The following is a 27,215-nucleotide window of genomic DNA, read 5'->3' on the forward strand; positions in this document are numbered from 1 at the left end:
TACCTCCATCGTAACGGCCATCCTCATATGACTTTATTTCTGCGTAGCCCAAACTGGGTTAAAACTCATTGTGTAACCAAGGATGGCCTTAAATCCCTGGTCATTTAGGCTCAGGTGTGTGCTATCGAACTCAATTTTACCCCATTTGCTTGTTTGTGTTTTTAGACCCAGGATCCGCCCGCCTCCCTCCTCCTGTGATCCTAGCTGACCTACAACTGGCTATGCAGACGAGGCTGGCCTTGAATTTGTGGGGCTGGGATAACAGGTGTGAGTCACCATACCCAGGGACATTTAGTTACTGACTTTTCAATACCAGAATACATGTTCTGGAGATTAGAAGAGAGTAGCCTAATCTTCATGGGAGACCATGGGACAGGGGACTTATTCTAGGGACACCGCTGTCTAGCCAGTGCTCCACTGTACCCTTGTCCTCCAGGTCAAAGAGAAGATCCTATTCTCCCTGTCCAGACTGTGAGTTTGAGGCCGAGCAGGAGGCTGGACTTAGTTCTCATACCCATGTTCAGAGCTTATTCCAGATCCCACCTGTTGGCCTCCTAGATCCCACCTCCACCCTGTCCAGTTCTGTGTTAGAAAACAAAGAGGTACCCACAGTAGGTCCCTGTAGACATGAATGTGGATTCTCCATGAAAGCAGCAGAGTCTGGGGCACATGCCTGAGCTCTCTTCTTCTTCTCCTCCTTCTCCCCCTCCTCCTCTTCCTCTTCCTCCTTCTCCTCCTTCTCCTTTTGGGTTCTCTGTATTGCTTTGGAGCCTGTCCTGGAACTCGCTCTGTAGACCATGCTGACCCCAGACTCACAGAGATCTGCATCTGCCTCCCGAGTGCTGGGACTAAAGGTGTGCACCACCAACACCCAGCTTGACCCCTCTTCTTATAGTAAGGTGTGGGCAGGCTGGATAGTGTGACAGAATCCTGTCTGGGCAAGCTGCCTCTCTTATGACCAACATGGACAAAAAACTTAACCTCAAGCTGTGTCGGTGCCCTTGTTTGTAAACAGGAAAACTTTCTTTGCTGTGGCCATCTCTAAGTTTCCTCCCCCCCCCCTCTTCCCCTGTCCTCATCTCTGGCGCTCCAGAATCTATTCCCTGTGGGTTCGCTCCCTACCTCTGGTTAACCTTGACCTTTCTTTCTCCTTCAGGCCCTTCAATGCACCAAATGAAAGGACCAATATTGGGCACAACACACCAAGACCAAGTTCTCAGCACAAAGGAGATTATTTGCCCCACAGGGACAAAGGGCAGGGAATGAGAGATAAAAAGGGGAGATAGAGGATGGGGATAAGGGTAAGGGGCCAAGGGAGAGGGGAAGGGATACTTGTCTCCGAGGGACAATGGACTGCCTCTGGATAGAGAGGAGACAGATCTGGCACATAGGGAAATGGCCATTTATAAAGATAAAAGGGCAAACCCTGTGTTAGGGTGAGGTGTTTAATTTTGATTGGGCATCTTAATTAGGGCAGCCAAAAGGGGCTCTTTGATAGCTGGACTTTGGTAGCCAGCTGCAGGAGGAGGAAGTGGCTAAACAAAGGAATGGATCTTGGTTGCTAACTTTAGGAATGTAATCTAATGGTTTTTAGCAAGGCCTGCCACAGCCATGTCTGCCATATTCCAGCCAGCTAGAGTTCACCAAAGGTTCTGTGTCTCCAGCCAAATCTTTCCCCAGAGCTGCCAGCGACCTCTGACTGACTAGGTAACATCTCTCCATACTTAACTATACTTGAAGACCTAACGTGTGACTTCAAGTCAAGGTAGCTATAACTACTATTTGCAAGTTGACCTTGATGCCATTTCAATAAGCATCAACACTCACTTGAAAAGAACAAAGCTCTCTTCCAGGCAAGGAAGGGGAAACCTCCAGTTCTGGGGTTAGAGAGTCAGAGCAAGCTGGCCCTCCCAGGCACCAGTCCCTGAACTTGGTCTCCAAGTCTCCTAGTTAATTAATTAGTACACCAGCGATTACTTCTGTTGACAGCCTTGGTGATTTTTGGCAAGGTTGGGTCAACTCAAGCAAGTCCAGACTCATATGGCGAATTCCCCTGGCTTCTGGGATGTGAGACTTGATCCCTTTACTGCAGGAGCAGCACCTCGTTAGAATTAATTGGGAGGGTAAAGGAAGGAGTGAGGGACTCCCAACCAGTTGGCTGGTGGTTGCAGACAGGCCTCGAAATACTCTAATATCCAGGTTGGCCTGAACCCTGCTGGAGAAGGCACAGATGAGCAGGCAGTTCTGAAGAGCATGGTACTGCCCTCCCTTCTGAAGGACAAAGACGCCACACAATTCCTCCCAGCCTGTAAGAGGTTTGGGTTGCAGTAAGACGAATTTGCCTAGACACCCAGAAGCACTAACATCCACATCTACTTCAGCAGGCAAGAGGGTCAGGATTCTGGGCCTTGAGCAGAGCCTCTTGAAGCAGCTGACTAGACCCCATGGGGTATGGGGGTATGGCCTCCAGAGTGTTCCCTCATATCAACTCTGGCTTCTTCGACTGAGGGCTGGCCCCATTCATGGCTGTCCTTGGCCTGGTTTTCTGGCAGAGCCAGGAAGATGATACTTTCCAGCTGGGACAGCCTCTGATTTGGCCACCTGGAGATTCTCTGTTCTGGATCCTCTCCGTAGGCAGAGGTGCCTCCAGAGACCTCAGAGTAACCTCTGCCCTGTCTCCAGGGCTTATAGGTACCTACAAGCCATGGGCTCCATTGGGGGTTCCCAGGCTCAGCTTTCCTCGGGCTGGAAAAGACCTGAGGGCACACAAAACCGCAGACCAGGTTCCCAACCTTGAGTGTCCCAAACTTCAAGGCTTAGTAGGGACAGTGACTTCAGCTCCTGCACCGAGGCCCTTTGCCACTTTCCCCCCAGGAACCCTGGCTCACCCTCCATCCTCCATTTGGGTACTCCTTGAAGCAGGGCCGGTCCTAAAATCACTCCTTCAGAAGTGGCCCTCTCTAGTCACAATCTCAGCTCCAAGCGGCAGGTTGGTTCTTTGCATTCTTGGCCCTTGCTTCCGATTTGTCACCACCACCTGTATTCTCCACTTACAACCGCATCTGCCATCTGCCCACCCTCTCCACAGGCACCAGGAACACAGGGCTTGCCCCTGCCGGGGCTGGTCCCTTGGTCCACGGACTTGTCCTTTTCTCTCTTCACGGACCTTGCTTTTTCCCCCCAAGTCCTCTGTCCTCTCCTGCATGCATACAAGTTTCCCCGCTTCCATGTTCAAAAGAAGCTCTAGATGTCTGCCGCAGCTCCCTGCTACCAAGACACACTCCATCATTGGGGAATATGTTTGCTTTTATAGTGTAAGGACAAGGGCACTCTCTGACCTCAAGGAGTTTGGATGTCCCAATCTCAGTGAGCCTGGCTCAGCCCTTGCCTGGTGGCCTCCATCCTGTCCCTGTGGCCTGAGACACTGGTCCACGGGTTCCTCCCACCCACAGGTCTAACAGACTCAACTGTCTGTCCTACCTCAACACTCCCCTCTTCCCGTCTCCATCTTGTGACAACATGACTACATCTGCCTTCTGGTTTCAAAAACCAGAGAGCCAGGCACACACCCTGCAGGCTCCCTTTCCTCCCACTACATGCAACTCTTCACGAAAATCCCGAGGAAGCGGCCGCCCCACTCCCACAATGGCCCCGCTTCTCAATGCCCACTGCCAACAGCCTGGTCCAAGCCGCCATCATCTCTCACTGGACGCCCGCCACAGCTTCCTGATGGTTGCCTCTCCGGAGCTCCAACTCAGCTTCAAGAAGCAGCCATGGAGACCATCCGTTCACAATCGAGAATTCTTTGTGCAACCCTCTGGATGCCATCCCAACTCCCCCTGCTTCGGCCTTCAAGTTCCCAGCATCACACCGGGGCCGTCCAGCTTTACCTGCCTTACCCCGTCTCTCCCCTCTATTGCTCATGGGACAGACTTCATTCGGGTACCGAATGTCACGCACTGCCTTCTCTCAGGACCTTCATACCAACTGATCCCTAGCCTGTGTGTCCCCAAAGCCCCTGGTCAGTGGGCCAACTGTAACCCAGCTTCCAGGCCCCAGGGGAGTGCCACTGCCCCTCAGGATTGCTCTGCTACCTCAATCCCTCCCACCCTAACCTTCCTCAGTAGTCACCTTTGAAAGGTCTAAGCCCGGGTTAGTCTCCTTGTTTTCCTTTATTATTATTATTATTATTAAAGAAAAAATTTAACTCTGCAGCATAGGCTGGTCTCCAACTGACTCTGTAGCTCACACTGGCCTCAGACTCACAGCCTCCTTCCTCATTTCCTCCACCCGGCGCAGCAGCCATCACCTCAAATGTTGGGATTACAGACATGAGCAGTCACACCTGGCTTCCTTCACAGCCCTCACCACAGGGCCTGGCTCAATACTGGCAGTCAGTACCAGTTAAGTCTTTGTTAATAAATGACTCCTCCCTGCCCTGCCCTTTACCCCCACTGACCTCTGACATCTGCGGGAAAAGGCTGATGGCCAGTGGCAGGGCCAGGCCGAAGGCTGCCAGGCACACGAAGCTCTGCACAGGCAGGAGTAGCCGAGGGCGTGCCTGCAAGAGAGCTGTCCTGTGGAGAGAAGGAGGGCCATGTGAGGTGTACAGCCTGGGCTGGCTGACTATGAGCTGCCAAGCTAGGCCCCGTGCTACCTCGGGGCCCCGGGGAAGCAGGTCCTGCAGCCCAGTGCTTCTCTGGCTAAGCAGAAAAGTGGACACGATCTTTGGGGCTTTCAGTAGTTACCACTGATTTCCCCACACCCAGCCATGGAGGGCATGGCTGGACCCAGCAAGGAACCCTCACAAGTTCTCACAGCGGGACACCCATCTACAACTGTCTGGTCCTGTACCTGGGGCGGGGCGGGGGAGGGGGGTGAGCAGAAGAGCCTGTCAATCGTGGCTCCTAAGAGAAACACGCCAGTATGTGACATGGCCTTTAGATGTACTCAGCAGTAGGAAAACCCCAGTATGTGCCATCCACGGAGAATACACTTGGGCACAAACACACACATGCATACACACACACACACACACACACACACACACACACACACACACCATCAGGGAGAGACAGCCCTGTCCTACCCATGGGAACTGAAGACATCCCATTGGCTACCTCTTCCATTCAAGAGCCATGGGGAGGGCAGACATGGCCAAGGGTAACTCTGCAGGCAGCTGGACTCTTGTGGTAGCTATTACCCTGAGTTGCTCCTAGCTCCTAGCCTGAGAACCCTGTGAACACCCCCAAACATAATGCACTGGTCTTCCACTCCCTAGGGCAGATTTGGGGGAGGGGGGATGATGATTCCTGAACAGGAGAGAAGTGTGAAAAACCTCCCTTCAGTGTGCGAAGTTTGAGTTCTTGGGACAGAGTTGGGGCCACGCTAGCTGACGAGCACCAAACTAGTTACCACACTCAGCAGAAAACACTATTTGGCAAGATCTATGGCATTGCAATCATGGAGGCCTGGCAATTCCAGAAAAGATATTAGATGGGCACTAAACTTGACCTCAGTGGCCACAGCAGCCTCCCATGACCAGCCCCTGGGATAGATTATAACGGGGAGCTCTTAACCCTCCCCAACTGGAGCAGCCTGGGCCCAGTCTTAGAGGAGAGGCCCTTGCTGTACACAGTCTAGATTTTAAGTGTCTTCAAATCGCCACATATTAAAGGTTTGGTCTCTAACCTGACAGTATTGGGAGACAGCAGAAACTAAGAGCTGGGGTCCAGGGGGGGATCTTCAGTTTACTGAGGTGGGGTGCCCTTCAGGAGCATAAGGGATTTCCAGTCCCTCTCCTACCCCTTTTCTTCACTCTATAAAGGGGCCAGGTTGCTCTGCCACCTAGTCACACCATATTGACCACATATTCACACCCTGCTAGCCACCTATTCACACCCTGCTGGCCACCTATTCACACCATGCTGGCCTCCTATTCACACCATGCTGGCCTCCTATTCACACCATGCTGGCCACCTGCCCACACCATGCTGGCCTCCTATTCACACCATATTGACCACATATTCACACCACGCTGGCCGCCTATTCACACCATGCTGGCCATCTATTCGCACCACGTTTGCCACCTATTCGCACCATGCTGGCCATCTATTCACACCATGCTGGCCGCCTATTCACACCATGCTGGCCGCCTATTCACACCATGCTGGCCGCCTATTCACACCATGTTGGCCTGCAGCCCCAGGGCTAAGGCTGGAAGACAGGCTGAATCCTCTGAAACTGAGAGCCAAAATAAATGTTTTCTAAGTTATCTCAGATATTTATCTGAATAAGGGAAAACTGACTAATCCATCCCTCTGGGTCAGGGTCCCAGTGTTGGGGGACAGGACAGTGTCTCCTTTCTCTTCTGGGACAACTCAAGAATGCCTGGCCCCCAGTAGACAGCACAGTTGGGAGACAGTTCTCAGACCTTTAGTGCATACTGGAATGTTCTAGTTAAAAGCATAAATTCCCAAGGGCTCTTGAATCTATGGGACCCTCCTTCAGCTGGCATCCGTGAATCTACAGCTCACACTTTGGAGAGGCGGCTGCCTTTCCATGTTCGCACTCAGGTGTTACCAAGACCCAACTGCTTATCAGTTCTAGGCAAATCCAAAGGTCAGCCAGCTCAGCAGCAGGTAAGTGTGCATCATCCTTGCTGGTACCTGCCATTGTCTGCACAGGTGATGCCAACCCTGACAGGAGAATTCTTCTCTTGCCCTTCTCGGCTGGCCGGGACCCCATGCTCTTTGTGGGTGTTGGATAAAGGTGCCGCTCTAATACCGGAGATTGGGGTAGGAGGTCTTCCAGGGAATGAGAAGGAAAGACACAGGTGCTGATATGAAGCTCAGCTCCCAGAGGAGCAGCACCTCATTATCCCTCCAGTCTGCATCAGGCTTCCTCTGGAGTCACGGGGTTGGGTTGGAACGAGGCCAAGACCAGCCCTGTGAAGCTTGCAGCTCTGATCAACCTCTCATGTCTGGGACTCAGGGTCATCTTCTTGGTGGTATAGCAATTCTCAGTGGGTATAGGGTTCCTGGAGGCATGCAGCTGTAAGGGTCACCTAGAGCAGGGAAGGGGGACAGGCCCTCTGGGACTTCCTGGAAGTAATGTTGGACAAACTCCCATCCATGGAGGTTGTGACCTTGACTTCTCTCAAGGGAAATTGGCTTAAGTGAGTCCAGGGACTTAAGTGTAGTCCAGGGCTACAACCTTTGGGAAGCCTGGAGAGTCTGGTCCAGAGCCCCCAAGAGAAAACACAGCAGGATGGGGGGAGGGGAGAAGAGGGAAATGGCAGGCAGGGATTGGAAAGGCAGCTGGGGGAGTTAAAATATGCAGATGGAGAGATGTGCGAATGCCTGGAAAAAGGAAAGACCCGGATCACAGGCAGCAAAGGAGCTGGGGGAGCGGAGTCAGGGATCTACCGTGGGTGGGGCCAGGACCTCCAAGCAGCTTCCACCCACCCAGATGTGCTTTCCCAGTGTATCCTGAGCCAGGGTTGCAGGGCGTGGGGAGAAACTATAGCCTTTCTGTCCCTACATTGACACCTGTGTCTGCCATGATGGGCTACATCCGTGGGCCTCCCAGCCCTGGATCTGAACCCAGATTACTGGCTGCTATGAGGTTTGGGTACGTGCAGGGGACGAGAGAGGATGCTTCCAGCATAGGTGGAGGCCCCTCTACTTGGAACTTCAGACTTCTTTTGATCTCAGGGGCAAAGGCAACGGAGGACACACTTCTTCCCACCTCTGTCTAATCCTAGGTGAAGGCTCAGGCTCCAGACCCCAGTGCTCCTGCCGGAGCAGATAGGATAGACTAAGGCCAGAGGCAAGCAAGGCGGGTCCCACCCGCCTGCCACACAACAGCTGGTCGCCCCCTCCATTACTGTGCATTCCTTCAGCACTTGCAGAGCAGCCCTACTTTGCGCTCCATTAATTTGCAAGTCTGCTTTGTAAGTGTGCTTTTGTCTTTCCTCCCTGGCCATCCAGACTTCCCCACCCAACCCGGCTACAGAGGGCAGGGTGCGCCTCCCACGAGCCCTGAAATCTTGCTCCGAAGAACTCTGGACAGCACAGCTGCCCACCCCACAGGAAAGAGGTGCTGGGTGGCGCCAGATGCCAAGCCTGGAAGAGCAAGAAGACAAGAGTGTCCTCACTTTCTATGTAAGAAACTGAGGCTGGAAAAGCATCCTTCCCTAGGAGAAGTCTCAGCCAGCTCTGCTGAAGTGCCCCGCCTCTCTGCCATCCATCCAGTCCTGTGGTTTTATAGTGGGTGTGAGATTAATAAACCTTTGCATGTACAAACCCAGTCTTATGCATCTTAGTAATTCCCGAATGAACCGGGACTGGACTCTTCTCCCTCAAAATCATCCCAGGAACCCCCAGGAAGGATCAATTATTTAGTAAGCTGCATGGAGCACAAGACTACTCACTTCTTATTACCCTACCCTGGAGCTTCCTTGGCACCTGGGATGAGGCAGGCCATACAGTTCTTTAGACACTAGGTCGGGGAGGGTTCACAGCCAATAATCCCCATGGCACCTCCTATAACTCCTAAAACAAGTGCAAGCTGACAAAGCAACCCTCCTTCAACTCCTTACAAACTCAGTTCCTATGCAAACTTGGAAGGCATCACAGGTCATGTTCTCCAGCAAATCCATGGCAAAGGACAGGCCTCTGGCTGGCCTTGGCTGAACCAGCTTTCTACCTGCGCCTGCTTGCAGTTGCCAGGTACCTGTGAATGGTGCCGGGTACAGAGGGTGCTCAGGCAGAACTATTGGAGCTTCGGAGCTTTGGTACAGCTCCTGCCATCTGCAGTGAGTTAGCCTTGCTTATCCCAGAAAGGCAGGCCCTCTCAGGCCATAAAACCCAGAGCCAAGGTCTTCTGGGCTCCTCAGCTGCTTGGTGGCACTAGTCTGGGCAGATGAGACTCCACTCTCCCTCAGCAGCTTTTCCTGAGCCTTAGTTTGTAGCAAATCCTACGCTTCACTGGCTTCCACTGTCCTTTGATGCCATGGTGTATAAGAAAATGTCTCTATCTAATCTGCCAGGTGAGGGCTCTGTGCCACCAGACTTGCCCAAGTGACAGGTGACTAACCAGTATTCAGTGAACACCCTCCATGCTTCCCCAGCCCAGGCTTCAGCCCTGAACAAAACTGTACCCTCTTTACCTGTTTCTGGTCTACATGTCTGTATTTGCAGCCACTGGTATTTGGGGACAGCCTCAGCTCAGGACACACAACGGATTGCCCTCCTCACAACTACCCATGTTCTTGTTTATTCCTTGTAAGTCTCATGCTAAGTTTCCTTTCTTTCTTTCTTTCTTTTTCTCCCTCCCCTTCCCCTCCTCTCCCTTCCCCTTCCTCCTTTCTTAATGTGTTTTTAAAACAAGTTCTCATATTTTATCCCAGGCTGGAACTCACTATGTAATCCAGGCTACCTTCAAACTTATGGCAATCCTTCTGCTTCAGCCTTCTGAGTTCCAGATAAACAGTTTTTAATCTCGATGCTCAGACACAGTTGCTCTGCCCATTTCTGGGATTGGAGGGCCTCTCTGATGAGCACACAGGATCCCTATCTGTTTGTCCCAAAGGGCACACTTTCCTTCAAGCATGCCGGATCCTAGAGGGTCTCCACAAGGCAGGAGCCCAAGGGCAAGGGGTAGCCACCTGCTCATCAACACACGTATGTACCAGACACGCTCTGTGCCTCTAGCCTTCCTCCACCCAGGGCCTTCCCTGCCCCTTTCCGGGCCTGCTAGGCCTCCAAATGCAGGTGGACTCTGGTTTTTTCCTCCTTCCCTGTTCAGCCTTTTCCCAGCCTTCACCATCCTATAAATAAATACAGAAGTCCTCCACTATTATTATTGCAGGGTTCCCTATATTACATGACAAATAGCTGTCCTTGGATCTTCCTCTGAAGGAGCCAGGCACATTATTATTGTTCCAGTTTTGCTTTATTATGACTAATTTATTGTTTCTTGGTTGTCGTTATTTTGTTTTTTTTAAGGACAGGTGGCTTTGAATTCACTGAGACCCATAAGCCTCTGCCTCCTAAGTGCTTGGTTAAAGAGATGGGCCACCCCTCTTCTAGCCAGCTTCTTGTTTTTTGTTTTTGGTTTTTTTTTTTTTTTTTGCTTCTCTGTTTCTTTTTTGGAGACAAGTTCTTAACAATGTAGCCCAGGCTGGCTAGAATTCGTTGTGTACCCCATGTTATCTCAAACTCCTGGCAATCCTGCCTCATCTTCCAAATGACAAGAGTGAGCGCCGGTCAGACCATTGCTCTAGGTGTAAATAGAGACTCAATGAGGTTGGAATTCTAGGCTTCCTATCTCGGACTGTCTCCACAACAGGCTGGGACTGCTCACTAACAGTGCGTGTGTACGTGCACACACACAGGGTCACACACATTGCTACCAAAACCACCGGCTGCCCTGCCCCCTCCACCAAGGCAGAACCATAATTATCCACAGGTGACCTGGTAGCGCCGGGCACCAGCCAGTTTGCATAGGAAAAGTCATGAACTTCAACACCACTGTCCAGTACAGCAGAAGACAGAGTGGGTGCTTTCCAACCCCAGCAGCACACCAGGTGGGCTGCCATGCTCCCCTACCTTTGCCTCCGGCCCCAAGGGTCCCTCCCCAGAATCCCCTCTGCTCCCACAGCCTGACTTACTTCTCCAGCATGGACATGACGATCGGGGGAAGCACCAGGATGGGCATAGGCAGGACCACACGTGTCAATGCTGTCTCCAGCAGGGCCTGAGGATGGGGACAGGCTGGGGTGAGAGGGGGGGCCAGGGGCTGGGAAGCAAATCCCCCCCGGAGTGGAGTCTGACGTGTGCACCGTTGTTCAGCACACCTGGCAGCCCTGGCTTGCAGCAGTGCACACAGAGCTGGATCCCAGGCGCCAGACAATACTGCCCCACCCTCACCAGATTCTCTGGGTCGGGGAGGAGTGGTAGAGGTCAGCCTCCCCAGCCTGGAGTGTGCAGAGATAGGGGATTGCGAGAACAGTGTGCAGAGTACCTAAGATACAGAGCCAGAATAAATCACCGGACCTGCAAAGCCAGGGGGCTCCCAAGCTCAATGAAGCTGGGGGCTACTTTTTAAAAACTGCATAAGACCTTTTGTCTTCTAGCTCTAAGTATTTTTTTTTTTTTATCTTTATAGCCCAGGCTGGCCTTGAACTATGTAGCTGAGGAGTCTTGACCTAGAGTTCTCTTGCCTTCACCTCCTGAGTGCTGAGGTTACATGCATGAGCCACCACCCATGGATTTAACCCAGGGCTTTATATGTGCCAGGTAAGGACTCTATCAACTGAGCTAAATTCCCGAGCCCTGGTGAGCTTTACTGAGAAAAAGGTCAGCTTTGTAAGAGGCATAAGATTTGGCTGACCATGTTCAGGATGCAGTGGGAATGGTGACTCTCACAGAATCCTGGGAGGCATAGTCTGAGGCCTAGCTAAGTGGCAATTTTGTGTTTGGACAGACACAGCAGAGTCCCTTTGACTCATGGTTCCTGCCCTTAGAGGAATGTCCAGGAATGGCTCAACTCACAGCTCTCCAAGCTTCTCCAAGGAGATGTCTCTCAAGAAGGTTGAAAGAAGCTTGGGGCTGCAAAGGAGCTGGGTGACCTCCCTGGGTGGCCTTCAGGAAGGGGTGCCACCTCTGCTCCCCCTACAGGGCACTCTGAAAGGATGGGATTGAGATAGAGTAGGAACCTGAAGGTAGATTCTCTCTGATGATGGGCTGAGGGCTGGTTTGCTCCCAGAAACTTGATCCTTTTATAGTATGCTCGGGAAGGGCCAGGAGAGGGTCTTTTCAGGCCCCAGAACTCTGTGGGAAGGTGTAAAGGCCAGGGCAGGAAACATGGCACCCAGCCCTGGCCCCATGCAGGGTCTAGATGCGCCCTGACTTCCCCTGAGATGGACTAGAAGATCAGAGGCTTACCAATAAGGTCTTGTATACAGGGTACCATCTCAGTCTCCATGTGAGAACTGTTGAGCCACAGGGACTGGAGCATCTGTGATGTTCTATCCCCTCGGGCTGACCCCTCGTTTCATTCCCACCATGCACAGGCTAGAACCCAGGACAGTAGGTCAAGCCACCAACCATCATCCGAAGGCCGAGAGAGCACAGGATGTGTGTGTGTATGTGTGTGTGTGTGTGTGTGTGTAAAAACACAAGCACTACTGTGGGCAGGGCTAGTGCACAGGGCCTTATAAGGAACCATTTGCAGGGGCCACACAACATTTTCCACATCCCAACCACACTCCCCAGCACCCGCTCCCCAGCCAGACAGCAAGCCATACACCACTGCCTGCAGCTTCCCATTCACAAGCCATGGGGATGTGAAGGCCTAGGGCATGCAGTGAAAGCCCTGGGGAAGCTCCTCTGCCCTCTCCAATTAACACGTCCACAGAGGAGCTGTGCCCTGAGGGGCTGGCACAAGACATGGGGACATTTCACCGTGGAGATGTCGTAGATCAGTGAAGAACTGTCCAGGACAAGCCTGACTGAGAACAGACTTTGAGGCCCAGAGCTCACAGAGACAGGCGTTGGGGCCTGGAATGAGGAAGACGTCACATCTAGAGAACCAAGCCTAGGTTCTATGACCGAAAGATCTCAAGGAACACACAGGCTATGCATGACAAGCCACTCCATTCCTGGCGGGGCACAGCCCTTGGGAAACCCACATGTCTGGCTGCGATCTTTGAGGAGCCCACGAGGTTGCCATCAGCATCCAGGACATCAATCCCTTCCTCCAGCTCCCCATACCGCATCAGGACCACGTTGCAGATATTGGCACTGGCTGGAGAGAGGAATACAGAGACGTGTAGTGAGACACGGTTGGCTTCCTACATGGTTTCACCTTCCAGCCAGGGCTCCCAACCCAAAGCACAAAGGTGGAGTACTCTATTGTGCTCCCTCCCCACCTCCCAACCCCCCCACCCCCAGACAGTGTTTCTCTGTATAGCTTTGTAGACCAGGCTGGCCTCGAACTCACAGAGGTCCGCCTACCTCTGCCTCCTGAGTGCTGGGATTAAAGGCGTGCACCACGACCACCCAGCTCTCTCTTGTGATTTTAACCAAGACCCCTGGACACCCAGGAAGCATGGACCAAAAGTAATAGGTGGACACGGTGAAGGCTTTGGGGGGCTGGCTGCCACCTACAGAGGGCGCTGTCCACCTCTTCAGGGGAGGGTCCCTAGTCAGGGAAGCACATGTGCATCCAGAAAGTTCTCTGTCCCTGAGATGTGTCTCCCACGGGGCCTAGTGTTTCGCCACCAGCAACTCAGCCCCATGGGCTCGAATACACTTTTAAATGCCACTTCCCATATTCAATCCCTCATGTCTCACTGGAGCAAACCAAGAGATTTCCGTCCACAACAGCGAGCGGGTGACAGAGCAGACCGCTGTGCTCACCCAGCATCGCCCCCGCATCATATGAACAGAGCACAAGCTCACAGAGCAACGGTGACTTAACTGAGGCCACACAGCAAAGGGGGACATGGTGGAAAGTGGGAAGGCCGTGGTGCTTCAGCGTCAGGTACCTAGAGACGGGAGTGGGGTTGCTGGGGGGGGGGTTGTCAGGGGAGCAAGCGAAGTTTTCCCAGAGGTTGGGTTGAGCTGCCTCACTTAGCCATGCCTCTCCCTGAGCTCCTGGGGACTTACTGCTGAGAAGACATCCCTGGATCCTAAGATAAGCAGGAGATGATGGCTGCCCTGCTTCCTTAACTGGGACTCACAGGCCAGGCCCAGGCTCTTGGTGGTGTACAGATATAGATCTGGCCTGAAGTCCTCCAGCCCTGCTCCATGATGGAAATGGGGAGACTTGGGGGTGGTAGGTGGGTGGTGGGAAATGTGTGTGTGTGTGGGGGGGGTGACAAATGTAGAGCCTGCCTGCTCCATTCCTCCCCCCAAAGCGCCTTGCTGTGTTTAAAGTTTTAATTTTTGCTAATTAATGTCAATTAATTTTGTATAATGAGTGTTTAATTTTGGGGAGTGTGTGAGCCTGGGAGCGACTGCAGTTCTGGGCTGTGAACGCTGATTAGCATCAACACCTGCTGCTTCCCCCTCTCCAGTGGGGGGGCGCCCGGGTTTGGGGAGCTGGAGGGTGGTGGGGCTCAGTGGGCAAGTGGAGTAGGAGGGAGCCCACAGATGCTCCTGGGACCTAAGCCAATGGCTGGGGAGCCCAGCAATGTAGGGTGTTCACAGCTGGGGCCAGGGCTCTGCAGGTGAGGGCTGGTGTGGGACCAGGGGTCTCTGAGCCTCGTTTTCCTACTGCAATAAAGTGGGGGGGGTGGAATAAGCCGAGGCAAAGACCAGGAGGCACTGCAGTCTTTGGAGACGGAAAGCAGGAGAGCAAACAAGCTCTGAAATGTATTTCGAGCACATATGCTATCTTTGAGCGTCTCCACCGTTTCCACACGATGCTCATCAGCGCTCACCATGGCAGACCTTCAAACCTCACGGCTCCTGTCCCCACAATGGACACGTCTACCTGTCTAAACAGTGGCTTTCAAACAGGGGCAATGTGGGGAGAGATTTTTTTTTTATTATTATCGTGGTTTGGGGGAGGGGTGGGGTGTTATTGGCACATGGCTGGTAGAGACCATTGAGGCTTTGAAATACAGCTTCTGTGGAAAGACGCTAAAATGCACAGGTCATTCCTACAACAAGCTATCACCCGGCCCCAAATGTCAATAACGCACTGACAGAGACACCCTGGTTTGAGATGGGGTTCCCCCCATGTAACCCAGGCCATTCTCAAACTGACAATTGTCTTGCTTCACCGTGCAGTTCCACAACATCTGGGAACACCTTTACCACATCCAAAGAGAATTAGGAAGGTGCTCTGAGGTAAAGACTTGGGACGGCAGGGCAAGTCATGGAAGACGGGCATGGTGCCTGAGTTTGGGAACATCCATGCTTGGGGCTCATTCCTGGCTTTGTTTCTCTCTCTGCTTGCTCCCAAAGGTGAGCTTCTGACAGACACAGAATGCCCAGGACCCAAATAGGGAAGCAGCTCGTGGCCTCTATTGGTGATAAGCCCTCTAGTGGCCACGGGGATACTCTACCCCTTTTGGCCCTTGGGTTGCCCAGGCCCTGAGTTCTCAGAAGACAGGAGAACATCACTGAGTGGGAAAGTGGGGTTTTCTGCCTGAGAGGATCAACTCCTATCCTCAAGAATGCCTGTCACCACTGCCAGCACCGCTGTTCCTGTCCCCAACCGGGAGACAGTGAGCACTGTCCCCCCTGCTGGGCATTCCCAGTACTGCACTTAGGGTCTCCAGGGGAACCTCAGGGCACAGGCAACACTCATCACTGAATGCCAGCCTCTGCCAGGAGGCTGGGGGAGGGGGGGCAGGATGCAGGTCAAATGACTACAGCCTCCATTGGGCGTGTTTATATATTACAGTCTTTTCTGTGGACCCTACAGTAGTTGTCTAGTTACATTTAGCCCTTGTAGGAATCATCCCCAGCAGTAAGCAAGAACGAATGCCGCATGCAGGGATCGCACTTTTACCACCTCATCTGGACTGTTTGATTCTGCCATTTCCCCCCAGACCTTCCTAAATCTCTCTTATTCCACTCTGAGAGGGAGGGAGGGAGGGAGGGAGGGAGGGAGGGAGGGAGGGAGGGAGAGAAAAAGAGAGAGAGAGAGAGAGAGGCAGGGATGGAGGGAATACGCATGGGTCTCCCTTTTGACACACCAACAGATCTACCATCGACAATATCAGCAGGTTAATTAAGCAGTCTATTAGCGATAATGTTACAGAAACTGGCACATTTTCAACTCAGATCGACACCATTCAAGACTCGGGCATGACTGACATTGAAGCAGCAGTACAGGAAACACCCTGGAATGGGGGGAGGGCAAAAACACGCTCCTGGCTGTCACAGATGTTCTTGCGTGGACCCATTGCCATGCAAACCCGAGCAGATGGGGGAGAGCTGGTGATGGAGCATCCAGAGAAAAAGGGACTTGTGAGGAACAAAGCCGTGGAAAAGTGTGAGCCCGGCTGTGAGCCTGCATGGCACACAAGGGAGACCAGCGGGGCTTGGGCAAGCCGCACACACCTGTGTGAGAAACTGACTGTTGGGAAGGCAGGCGCACCAGCCAACGCAGGGGCACTCACTCACAAAGAGCCATAGGCCTTCGGCTTGGGGAAAATGAGACCCCCCCAATAACTCTTCAACTCTGAGATGCATTTTTCCACATGTTAATGTCCTAAAAATTAAGATGTGTAGGGCTGGGAAGATGGTGCAGTTCGTGACGCGCTTGCCGTGCAAGTACAAGGACCTGTGTTCGAGCCCTAGAATCCACGTGAAAAGCTAGGTGTGGTGGCACATGCCTGGAATCTCAGTGCTGGGGAGGCAGAGACGGGAGGATGCCTAAGGAAGACTGGCTGGCCAGCCTCATTAACCTAATAGGCAATCACTAGGTGTCAGTGGGGGACCCCGATCCAAAATACAAGGTATGTGGGCAAATAAGAGGCTCAGTGGGTAAAGGCACTTGCCACCAAAGCTGACAACCTGAGTCCAGTCCCTGGTAAAAGGAGAGAACCAACTCCTACAAGTTGTCCCCTGACCTCCCCACACAGGTGCAGTGGTACAAGAGTGAACAACAGGAATGCACACACACATGCATGCATACATACATATGCACACAATCTTAGTAGCTGTCAGGGTGCAGGGGAACCTTACCTGCTACTCAAGGCTACTGACAGGGTCTATGTGAACTTAACCATGGGTAGGAGGATCACTTCATTCAGTTGTCACCTCAGCCGACCACAGCAATCCACACAGAACTTGCGCTCAAACTTAGATTCCTAATTGTTGCCTGAAACATCTTTTTTAAAACTTACACTATAATGGTGCACGGACACGAAAAGTTATTGTACATGCAGAGGATCGTCTGCCAGATACCAGGCAATGCAATTAAAGGCAGTAGAAATTGCCAAACCATAGATAGCTACCCTAAAGAAATGCTCGCCCATATGCACAAAGAGACATTTACAAGGGTGCTAATTATAGCGCTGTTTGTAAGGAGCAAATAATTAGAAACAAGCTAAATGTCCACCATTAGGGAACTCACACTGGAGTCTCTCCAAAACAAATCACAACATGAAGAACGCTGTCAAGAGTAGACAGGTGACTGTGTCAAGCCCTGTCATCGATAGAACCAAGGGCAAGTGTGTGGGAACGTACAGGTAATGTTTTGGAAGGCACCTGTCTCCCAGAGCTGCCGACGGAAGAAAGATGCAATCTGAGACTCGAGGCCTGTTTTGAGAGACTTCTATATTTTCTACACTAAATGTTTCTATATTATTTAAATTGTACAATGGGAGTGCAATCGTGTTTACCTAAAAATCCATCTTAGAAATATACAAGTCTCTAGGTGTAATGGTGCATGCTTTAATCCCAGCACTTGGGAGGCAGAGGCAGAGGCAGGAGGATCTCTGTGAGCTTCAGGCCAACTGTATCTATGTAGCAAGTTCCAGGCCAGCTAGCTACATAGTGAAACACTGTCTCACAAAGAAAAAAAAAAAAAAGGAAAAAAATTTTAATTAAAAAGTGTTAAATTAAAAAGGAAATATGGAAGTTAAGATCTATTTTTACCCCATATTATGAGTGAGAAGTTGGGGAAATATACTGATTAAATATAATAAACAAAAGTCTACTTATAAAGAGGGTGAAGGCGACTGACTCCCTAGGAGCTATTCCACCCCCAAAAACTAACTGAGGACTTGGACCCCTTGCCAGTGATCAGAAAGAGACATGTGACCCTAGTGAGGGAGGGATGTCTTTGGGGGTGTTGTGAAGGATCTCCTCCCATCTGAGGGATAACAGACCAGAGTCAGAGCCCCTTGTTCTCTGGGCACAGTCAGGTTGGGCTGTGATGCCCAGAGCTGCCGCTGCCACCGTGACGATGACAGGTCTAGTCTGAGGGCGAAGCCCATGGGACAGGTGCAGAGATGAAGCATGGCTCGGTGTCACCTGAGACTCATTCAGTAAGTTCTGTGATTATTTAAGCCACTTTGTTGATTTCAGCCCCAAACATCCATACAGAATAAGAGCTTTAAAATTAATACTGTTAAGAAAAGGGACTGGGGGTGGGGGATACTCAGCTGACCACGTGTTTGTCGTGTAGGACCGGAGTTCCTGCATCAGTGCTATGAATCTGTTTCCTCGACGCTGAGGAAACAGACACAGGTGGATCCCTGGGGCTTGCCACCCAGCTGACCAGGTATCCTAGTTGGTGAATTCCAGGCCAATTCTCAAAAGAGAGGAAAAAGGAAGGGTGGCTCAGTGGTTATGGGTTCTGCTCTTGCAGAGGACCTTAGTTCAGCTTCAGCACACACATTTGCTTAGCTTACAACCACCTGTTACTCCAGGAGATCCAACACGCCCCCTCCTCTGCCAGCACTGCACATGTGTTAGGGTTTAGGGTTTCTATTGTTGTAAAGAGACACCATGACCAAGGCAACTCTTATAAGAGAACGCATGTAATTAGGGACTGGCTTACAGTTTCAGAGTTTGCCCATTATCGTCATGGTGGGGAACATGGCTGCACACACACAGGTGCCAGGGCCACAGCTGAGAGCTACATCTAGATCATATGGGCAGGGAAGGAGAGAGAGAGACGCTGGGTCTGCTATAGACTTCTGAAACCTTAAAACCCATTCCCAGTGACTCCTCCTCCAACAAGGCCACACTTATCCCAACAGGCCACACCTCTTAACCTTCCCAACAGTTCATAAATTGGAGGCCAATCATGCCCATATATGAGCCCCATGGGGGCCATTCTTATTTAAACCAACACACACACAGGTTATATAAAGAAAAAGGTGGATGGTGTTCAAGGAAGGATACGCAAGTGCACGCACACGCGTGCACGCACGCACGCATGCACACACACACACACACACACACACACACACACACATTAAGAAAAAGATCCAGTGGTCAGGATCACAGAAAATGTAAGACTTAAGAGTTTTATGAAATGAAATATAAAAAAAACCTGATAAACATGAACTCAATCTTATGAATAGTCAAAGACAGACTTCTGAATCTAAGAAAAAAATCAATTTGCAAGAGCTCTTTATATTTTGGAAACTAATCCTCATTGGTCAAATGGCTGCTGCTGGACTGTGGCCTGGTCTTCCCACTTTGTGGATGCTATCGTCTGTCACACAGTTTAATATGTCCTCAAATAAGCCAGTCCTTCCCTTCTCCCAGTACTTCCTGTGCCATTAAGAAACTGTCATTATTCATCTATATTTTCTTGAAAAAATTTAGGATGTTTACTTTTCACATTTAGGTCTGTAATTTGCCTTGGAATTTGTTTTTCTATACGAAGTTCAGATCACCTCATTTCTTCTATCTGAAGACCAGAATGAAGAATAACGTTAAGAACATTCTTAACTATGCCAACTATTAAAAGGAAAAACAAGTCAGTGGAAATGAGAAACAGCAGCTGGGCATGAAAACATAATCTCAGCATCATGAGACATAGGCAGGAAAATCAACACATAGCCCAGCCTGGGCTACACAGCTTAATTCACACACACACACACACACACACACAAAAAAAAAAAAAAAAAAAAAAAAACAAAAACAAAACGATGGGCTGGGAGACAGGTCAGGGCTGAAGAGCACTTTCTGCTTTTACGGAGGACCGGAGGACCCAAATTCGGTTCCCAGCATCTATGTCAGATGCCCTACAACTGCCTCAAACTCTAGGGGATCCAACACTCACGCATGAGAAGAGACTATTTCAGATGGACACAAAATGTAAAAGCTTGGTAATACTTAATGTTGAGAGATATTCAAGAGGACACGGGACTGGGGAAACAGAAATCCAGACCTTGTGGATCTGAGAAACTGCCTTCTGCCTGGCAAGAGCCTATAAAGCCAGAAACACCCCCTTCCTAACACGCCCTTTTCATTTCTAGCTGGAGCTCCTGGATACTTGTGCTGCTGAGATACAGTCCCAGGTAGAGCTCAGATCTGTGCCTCCAATGAGGGTTTTCAAAGCCTTGTCCAGAAAAAGCTCATTCCATTCCTGTGCACACAGCACACAGATGCGTGTTCACTGGAGTGTGTGCACAGCTGTACAAAGAGAGAGGAAACAGTCCCAAATCATCGACCGTGGACAGTCACACTGTAGACCCCAGATGGCAACTGAAATGGCAGTGTGTGCATTAACACAGAAAAAAACAAATCTCAAAACCATAATGAAAGGCAAGCTTCTGAAAGACAAGCATAGGAATGGTGGACGAGATGGTTCAGAGGGTAAAGGCACTCCTTACCAAGCCAGACCACCGGAGTTCAATTCCTAGGACAAACAGAGCTAAAGGAGAGAACCAATGCCTGAAAAATGTCTACTAACCTCTGAGTGTGTGTACACAGCCACACACAAACACATACAAACACAGCACAGAGCAAGACAGAGAGAGACAGGGAGAAAGAGAGGGACTAAAACAGTGTGGTGATTTGAATGAGAAAGGTCCCCCAAGTTCATGATTGATACTTGGTTCCCAGTCAGTAGAACTGCTTGGGAAGGATTAGGAAGTGTGGCCTTGTTGGGGGAGATGTGTCATGGGGGGTGGGCTTTGAGGCTTAAAAAGCACATTTTAAAAAGACACTGTATTCCTAGTAGTCTGCTTCTTGCTTGCTGCTTGGCAGGTGATCTCTTAACTGTTCCTGCTGGGTAACTTTGTCATTAGTCCTCTGAAGTCATCAAACACTTTGTTGCATAAGTTGTCTCGGTCCTGGGTGCTTTATCTCAGCAATAGAAAAGTAACTGATACAAACAACAAACTGTGATGCAGTTCACATCAAAGTTTTTTAAATGCACAAACAGGACTGGGATGGTTCCGTCAATGAAGTGTCTGCTGTATAAGTGTGAAGATGTGAGCTTGAATCCCAGAACCCATGTTAAAAAAGAAGCCCCTATGGGGTTGTTTGTGCTGTAACCCCAGCACTGAGGAGGCAGGGACACCTCAGTGCTGTCCTGGGAACACCCCTGGACTTCCCCAGACAGCATACACAACCCAAATGTGTGCATGCAGAACATTCATGAACAGTAGCAGTGGTCATTTCTGGAGCACACATGTATCTTGGGATCTAGAAATTCCAATGAGCATGGCCCCCAGGGGGCAGGCCAGCAGCTTCTTTGGAGACATCACCATCAAGAAGGTGGAGGACACAAGGGCTTCAAATGTATCTAATCTTTTCCGTTACCTCAATTAATTTTCTTTGTATTTGAAATATTTCATGATTCATTATTCATTCATTCACTTTCTTCAATGTTTTGAGACAGAATTTTGCTATATAACCCAGGATGTCCTAGAACTTGAGCCGTAGCCCTAGCTGACCGCAGTCTCATGATCCTCTTGGTCTGCCAAGCTAGAATTATAGGTGTGGACTATGATGCCTGGCTACAGTATTCCAAAATTGAAAAACAGACAAAAACTGTCATGGGAAAAAAAAAATCACTGTGGCTAGTAGATTCTATTGAAAAGGAGCAAGTTAGAATTCTATGACTTTCGTGGGAATATTTTCAAAATTGGCCAGGTATATTTGTATATTCCTATAACTCCAGCACCTAGGAGTCAAAAGTATCAGAAAGCTCTAGGTTCTTCCCATAGTGAGTCCAAGGCCAGCGTGGACTATGAGAGACCCTGTCTGCTTGTGAGGGCAACGTGATTATTTGATCCCACTGCTCTTGGTCATATTTAAATGAATACAATAAATAAGCAACATCTGTACACTTTTGCTGTCATTTTTGTTTTGAGACAGTCTCATGTAGCCCAGGCTGGCTTGCTCTGTAACCAAGAATGCCCCTTGTAGCCTCTGATCCTCCTGCGTCCACCTTCCTATTCCTGGGGATATAGGTAGACATCACCACACCTGGTTTGATTGTAAACTTTTAGCTCTTTACTTGACTTTGGAAGGATGCAGAAAAACTTGTGTCTGGAAACAGGATTTACTGTATGCATTAGTTACATATTATCAGGAAAAAAAAATAGTCTCTTGCATGTAAGCAAGCCAAGTTACCGTAGTAGCAACAGAAAGCAGCTACCATTCTTAGCTCCAGACAGACTTGGTCAATGTTCTTCCAAACTCCACCTCCTCGCCTCCAAGGATGGTCAGGCAAACTTGCTCCCACCCTGTTCCCCTCCTCCATCACTTCACATGGCTGTACATGGGTCACGAAGTTTATTTTGTCTTATAGTTCCAGGGGTTACAGTACATCCTGGCACTTACAGCATGATGGAAGGAGCCAAAGCTCCTTTGTATCCACAGTCAGAAACCGAGGAGCAGTGAATGCTGGGTATTCTGCTCCCTTTCCCATTTTGTACAGCTGTGGAGCTGCTCAGACTTAGGGTGGATTTCCCCACCTCAATTAACCTAATCCCTAACCGGATAATCCCTCCCAGGCATGTCCAGAGGCTTGTCTCTTGGTGACTCTAGGTCCTGCTAGACGGACAATCAATACTAACCACCACAGCGTGGTAAACAGTACAAACCACACAAAAAGGTGGATAATCAAACAGGACTGAGTCTCCTCTCACACCTGGCCCTTAGCCTCATTTCCTCGTCAGACACCCACTACAGCCAGGTTCTCAGGTCACGCGGCAGGGACCTGCACGTTTACAGGCACACACATATGCACTCTAGCACACTGACAAACTCACACTCTCTCCTCAATCTCAGAACGCAGCGCCTCTGTCTCTAGAGAAACACTGCTCACCACACAGGCACATCCACCTTAATATTTACTTAACTTCACAGCGTGTCCCAATACTGCATCTGACAGGCAGCTCTAAATGGCCCAGATTTTCTTTTAAATTGCTTAAGAATCAAGGGGAGAGCTTCACAGCCCATACTGAAGTGTCACCAACTCAAGACTGGAAATTGCTAAACTAAAAACAAAAAAATTAGTTTGTACATCCTAGGTATAGCTAACTCTGAAGCTTGTAATCTCTGTCTATAAGGTTCTTGCTAAGGTGGCTGGGGAGAAAGTTCAGTAGTGTCCTTGCTGCATAAGCACAAGGCCCTAAACTCAATCCCTAGTTTCCATGGAAAAGGATGAGTGTGACTGCATGTGCTTGTAATCCCAGGGCTGGAAAGATGGACTGGAGGGGTCCCTGGAGCCGGCCGGACAGCAAGCCTAACCTACTTAGGGAGTCTCAGGCCAGTGAGAGACAATGCAGAGAGAGAGAGAGAGAGAGAGAGAGAGAGAGAGAGAGAGAGAGAGAGAGAGAGAGAGAGAAACAGAAACAGAGAGGCAGAGAGAGAGGCAGAGAAACAGAGAAAGGTGGAGCTACCTGAGGAATGACACCGAAGGCTGTCTGTCCTCTGGCTTCCACATGCACACACACAGTTGTACAACATTCCTGCTAAGACACCCCTCTAGTGAGTGCACTAGAAGCAGAACAGAAGTGGGAGCATCACTCACTTTCCTCCGCCCGCAGTTCCCTGGCTGGCACTGCAGTGGCTTCCGGATGATGAGATGAAGCTTGCCCCACCCTCTCCTGCCTTCGTTGCCCATCCCACCCCCAACCCCCCCACCCCACCCCACCCCGGCCTAGTGCCCCTCTACCGTCTCTGCCTCTGGATCTCTCTGCCTTCCAGGTTTTAGAAAGGGTCACATCTTTGGGTTAGAAAGCTATTTGTTCAGTAATATGTATTGAGCACCCACAGCATGCCAGGGCCTAGGTAAGCTGCCCTCAAATGGTGACTTGGTCACATGTGGCTATCCCATAGGTCAGGCTGCTAACCAGACACATTGCTAAAACCCAGGGGTCACCCAGCTCATTCCAATGACAACCACTCCCATGTGTCAGGGCTACGCTGGAAACCAACTCTTTCACTCTGGTCGTCCTGTCTTCAGTGACACATTGGAGACTAGCATAAGCCACGCATAAGATGGATCTGCTTCAAACGCAGCCCACAGAACCACCACTGACCTCCAGGATCTTACCCCAAGTCCCCCAGCCAAGTCAGGTCACGGCACCTTTACATTTGTGTAACTACATATGTGTTCATGTATGTGTGCTTGGGGAAGCCAGAAGACAACCTCATGTGTCACCCTTAGAAATGCCATCCATCTCCTTTGAGACAAGAGCACTCATTGTCCTGGAAGGCACTGATTAGGCTAGATTGCATGACCATGCTGGGAGTCCACACCAGTTCTGAGGCAGCCCCAATCCCGGGTCCTTGATCATCCTTCCAGGAAGCTGTGACATGGAGGTCCTTCTGTAGATACTCAGACTCTATGTCACTCAGCCACATAGTGAGGGAACTTCCTCAAATGAAACACACATTTCCCAAAACATTAGCTCAGGTTAAATTCCTAAAATCCAGGAAGATGTGGAACATTGTCCAGAAACAATGACTTATTGGCTTTACACACACACACACACACACACACACACACACACACACACACACACACCTACTTACCTTGTGGTAGTGCAATCAAATCCTAGGCATGTTACATGAGCCTTCCAGCACCAAGTCCCAGCCCTGGCCTCCATGAAATGTTATAGCACTTGTCACAAGAACATGTATTTACTTTTGTGCCATTTTGACCTTCTGACCACTGCTTGCCTCCAAATTAATATTCCATAATGCCAGGTGTGGGTATGCCTATGTGTAGGCTTGTGCACACGAGTATGGGTGCCTTCAGAGGCTAGAGGTGTCAGATCCCCCTGCAGCTAGAGTGAATGTAGACCCTGAGAACCGGAAGAGCAGTACGTGCTTTTAGCTGCTGAGTCATCCCTCCAGTCCCATGCTTTGGTTTCTTGATATAGAATTTCCTGCCATGCACGCTGACCTTAAACTCATTATGTAGCCAAGGATAATCTTGAACTCAGATCCCTCTCTGTCTTCTCCCAGGTGCTGGGATTATAAGCATGTGCCCCTATCTTTGGCTCTTGCTAGCCTGGTCAGGGCAATGGGGGTCAGATGAAGGGCCAGCGTATACTGAGGGCTGGTGAGATTCTGGATGTTGGTATAATCCCAGTAAAAGCTTACACGATGATCCCAGAATTCCATTTATAGATGTAGCGCTTATGGGCCACAAAGACTTGAGCATATGCCTGGGATAAGCTTCTAGGGATGACCTCCTAATCATCTATCGGGCACCTACCAACTAAAAGAAAAGACCAGGATATAAAAATCCAGAATAGTCAAAGACACTTTAGTGGCCAGTGTCATTGAGCTAGAGTGACTGGACTCTGTGTCAAAGCACTTGCCTGAGCATTAACAAAGCTCTGAAACTCTGCTGTGCTAAGCTTCACTGTTAACCTGACTGGGTTTAGGATCACCATGGAAACACACCTCTGGATGTGTCTATAAGGGTGTTTCCAGAGAGGTTCAGCTGAGGAGGGAGGAGCTTTGGGCTGAATAAAAAAAGATAAAGTTTACAGAGTGGGAACAATGGCTCAGCAGTTAAAATGCTTGCTATGTGCAGGTAACTGAGGACAGGAGTTTGGATCCCCAGACACCCGTGTGAATTCTGGGTGGGTGTGGTGACTCACCTGTAATTCCAGCCTCCAAAGGTAAAGGATCCCCAGAGGAAGCTGCCTAGCAGGACTGGCCACATAACAAGCTCTGGATCTGACTGAGCAAGGCTGTTATTGTTGGCTAAGGTGATCCCCAGCATCAACCTCAGGTCTCCACGTGTACATACATACATTTCTACATGCGTGCACATGCAAAAACATTCAAATGCACACACATGCGTGCCACACACATGAAAATAGGGTGTGTGTCAAGCTGAGCACTAACCATTCACCTCTCTCTCTGCTTCCTGACAGTAGGCTCAATGTCACCAGCCATTCCAGGTTTTTGCTGCTATGACCTTATCACCATGGTATATTCTTTCTTAAACTGTAAGCCAAATGGAAAAAAAACAATCCTCTCTCCCTGAAGTTTCTTCTTGGCAGATATTTGGTCGCAGTAACGGGAAGGTAACTAATATGCACTCTGATGACATGCTGGGCTGAGAGGCCTGAGAAATGGTACCCAAAACACCACACAGTCTGATGAGGGAAGCAAACTTAAGCAGCCTGCCCTGGACAGGTGGAGGGCTGAGGCACCAGGAAGAGTGGGCATCCGGGCCAGCACGGCCATGTGTCTGGAGCTCAGGAGAGGTAGAGGTAGAGAGGCAGACAGCAGCACAGCTGCCGTGGGTTCAGGAACAAGCACAGAACAGGCCCAAGCAGGCTCTTCCAGCCTCCTGACGCACCTCAAAGGGACATGGGTGCCTCATGAAGCACCACAGACCCTGTGAGGGGATCTGGCACAGGGACACAGCTGCCACAGGTACAACCCACTGCCGTCCAGCCCATAGGAGATGGGTAATGGGGAGCTATGCTTTGATGGGGGTCTGAGGCTCAGGTGGCACTGGCCAGCTACCTCTTATAGTAGAGCAAAGGGGGAGTCAATGTCATGGAGACCTCTGTGGCCTGGGGCATGGAAAGGGCTCAAAGATGCAGCTGTAAGGCTCCCTGGGTATGAATAATCAGGAGACACCCCACCCCCACCCTAGACTTTCTAGAACACAGAACAAGAAATGCTACGGCAATGAAGCACTTTTTGATAACTCATGAAAGGAACCCAAGGAAGGACCCAGAAGACCTCCTAGTCAAGGGTGAACTTTCTGATCCATGAAAGATTATGACCCTGCAGGTATCTGGGGCAGTTCACCCTGATTCTCAATTTGACAGGACCTAGAATCACCTAGGAGACTGATCTGTCTAGGAGGCAGTTTCTATATTGGGTTAACGGAGGCGGGGAAACCCACCCTGAGCACCATCCCATGGGCTGGGGCCCAGAACCGAATGAAAAGGGGTTAAGGAGCTGAGCATCAGCGTTCATCTCCCTCTGCGAGCTCACCAAACTTACAAGGTTACAAGGTCACGATGCCCTGTTAAACTACCGAACTGGACAAAAACAAGCCGTGCCCTTCCTTAAGGTACTCTTGTCACAGCATGAGAACGGTAACTAACAACGAGGCTCAAGCTCAGGGGAGCACTGGGTTCAGGATGACGTCCCCGTTACCCAAGAGCACTTGCTGCTGCTTCTTTCTCCTTGGGTACAGTCAGGCAGACATGAAGCCAGGGCACCAGCTCTTAGCAGACGCCCTGAGGGAGGTGACTAATGGTATTTCCACGCCTCTAGAGGCCC

At 50.4% G+C, this 27,215-nt stretch overlaps 1 protein-coding gene across 3 annotated transcripts in view; it reads right to left on the minus strand.

The window, feature by feature from the left end:
* The window catches only part of Sfxn5 (sideroflexin 5), a 103,847-nt gene that overhangs the window by 9,940 nt on the left and 66,692 nt on the right, over positions 1–27,215 (minus strand). For 2 of the 3 annotated variants that reach the window (XM_051202956.1, XM_051202957.1), the window contains 3 exons: positions 12,698–12,813; positions 10,676–10,761; positions 4,460–4,577 (listed from right to left, as the gene is read on the minus strand). In XM_051202956.1, the coding sequence (XP_051058913.1) occupies positions 4,460–4,577; positions 10,676–10,761; positions 12,698–12,813 (320 nt within the window). The remainder of the gene's footprint in view (positions 1–4,459; positions 4,578–10,675; positions 10,762–12,697; positions 12,814–27,215) is intronic. The other variant, XM_051202958.1, reaches the window with a different exon arrangement.

Source organism: Phodopus roborovskii, unplaced genomic scaffold (assembly GCF_943737965.1).
Source record: "Phodopus roborovskii unplaced genomic scaffold, PHOROB, whole genome shotgun sequence".
Classification (NCBI taxonomy): Eukaryota; Metazoa; Chordata; class Mammalia; order Rodentia; family Cricetidae; genus Phodopus; species Phodopus roborovskii.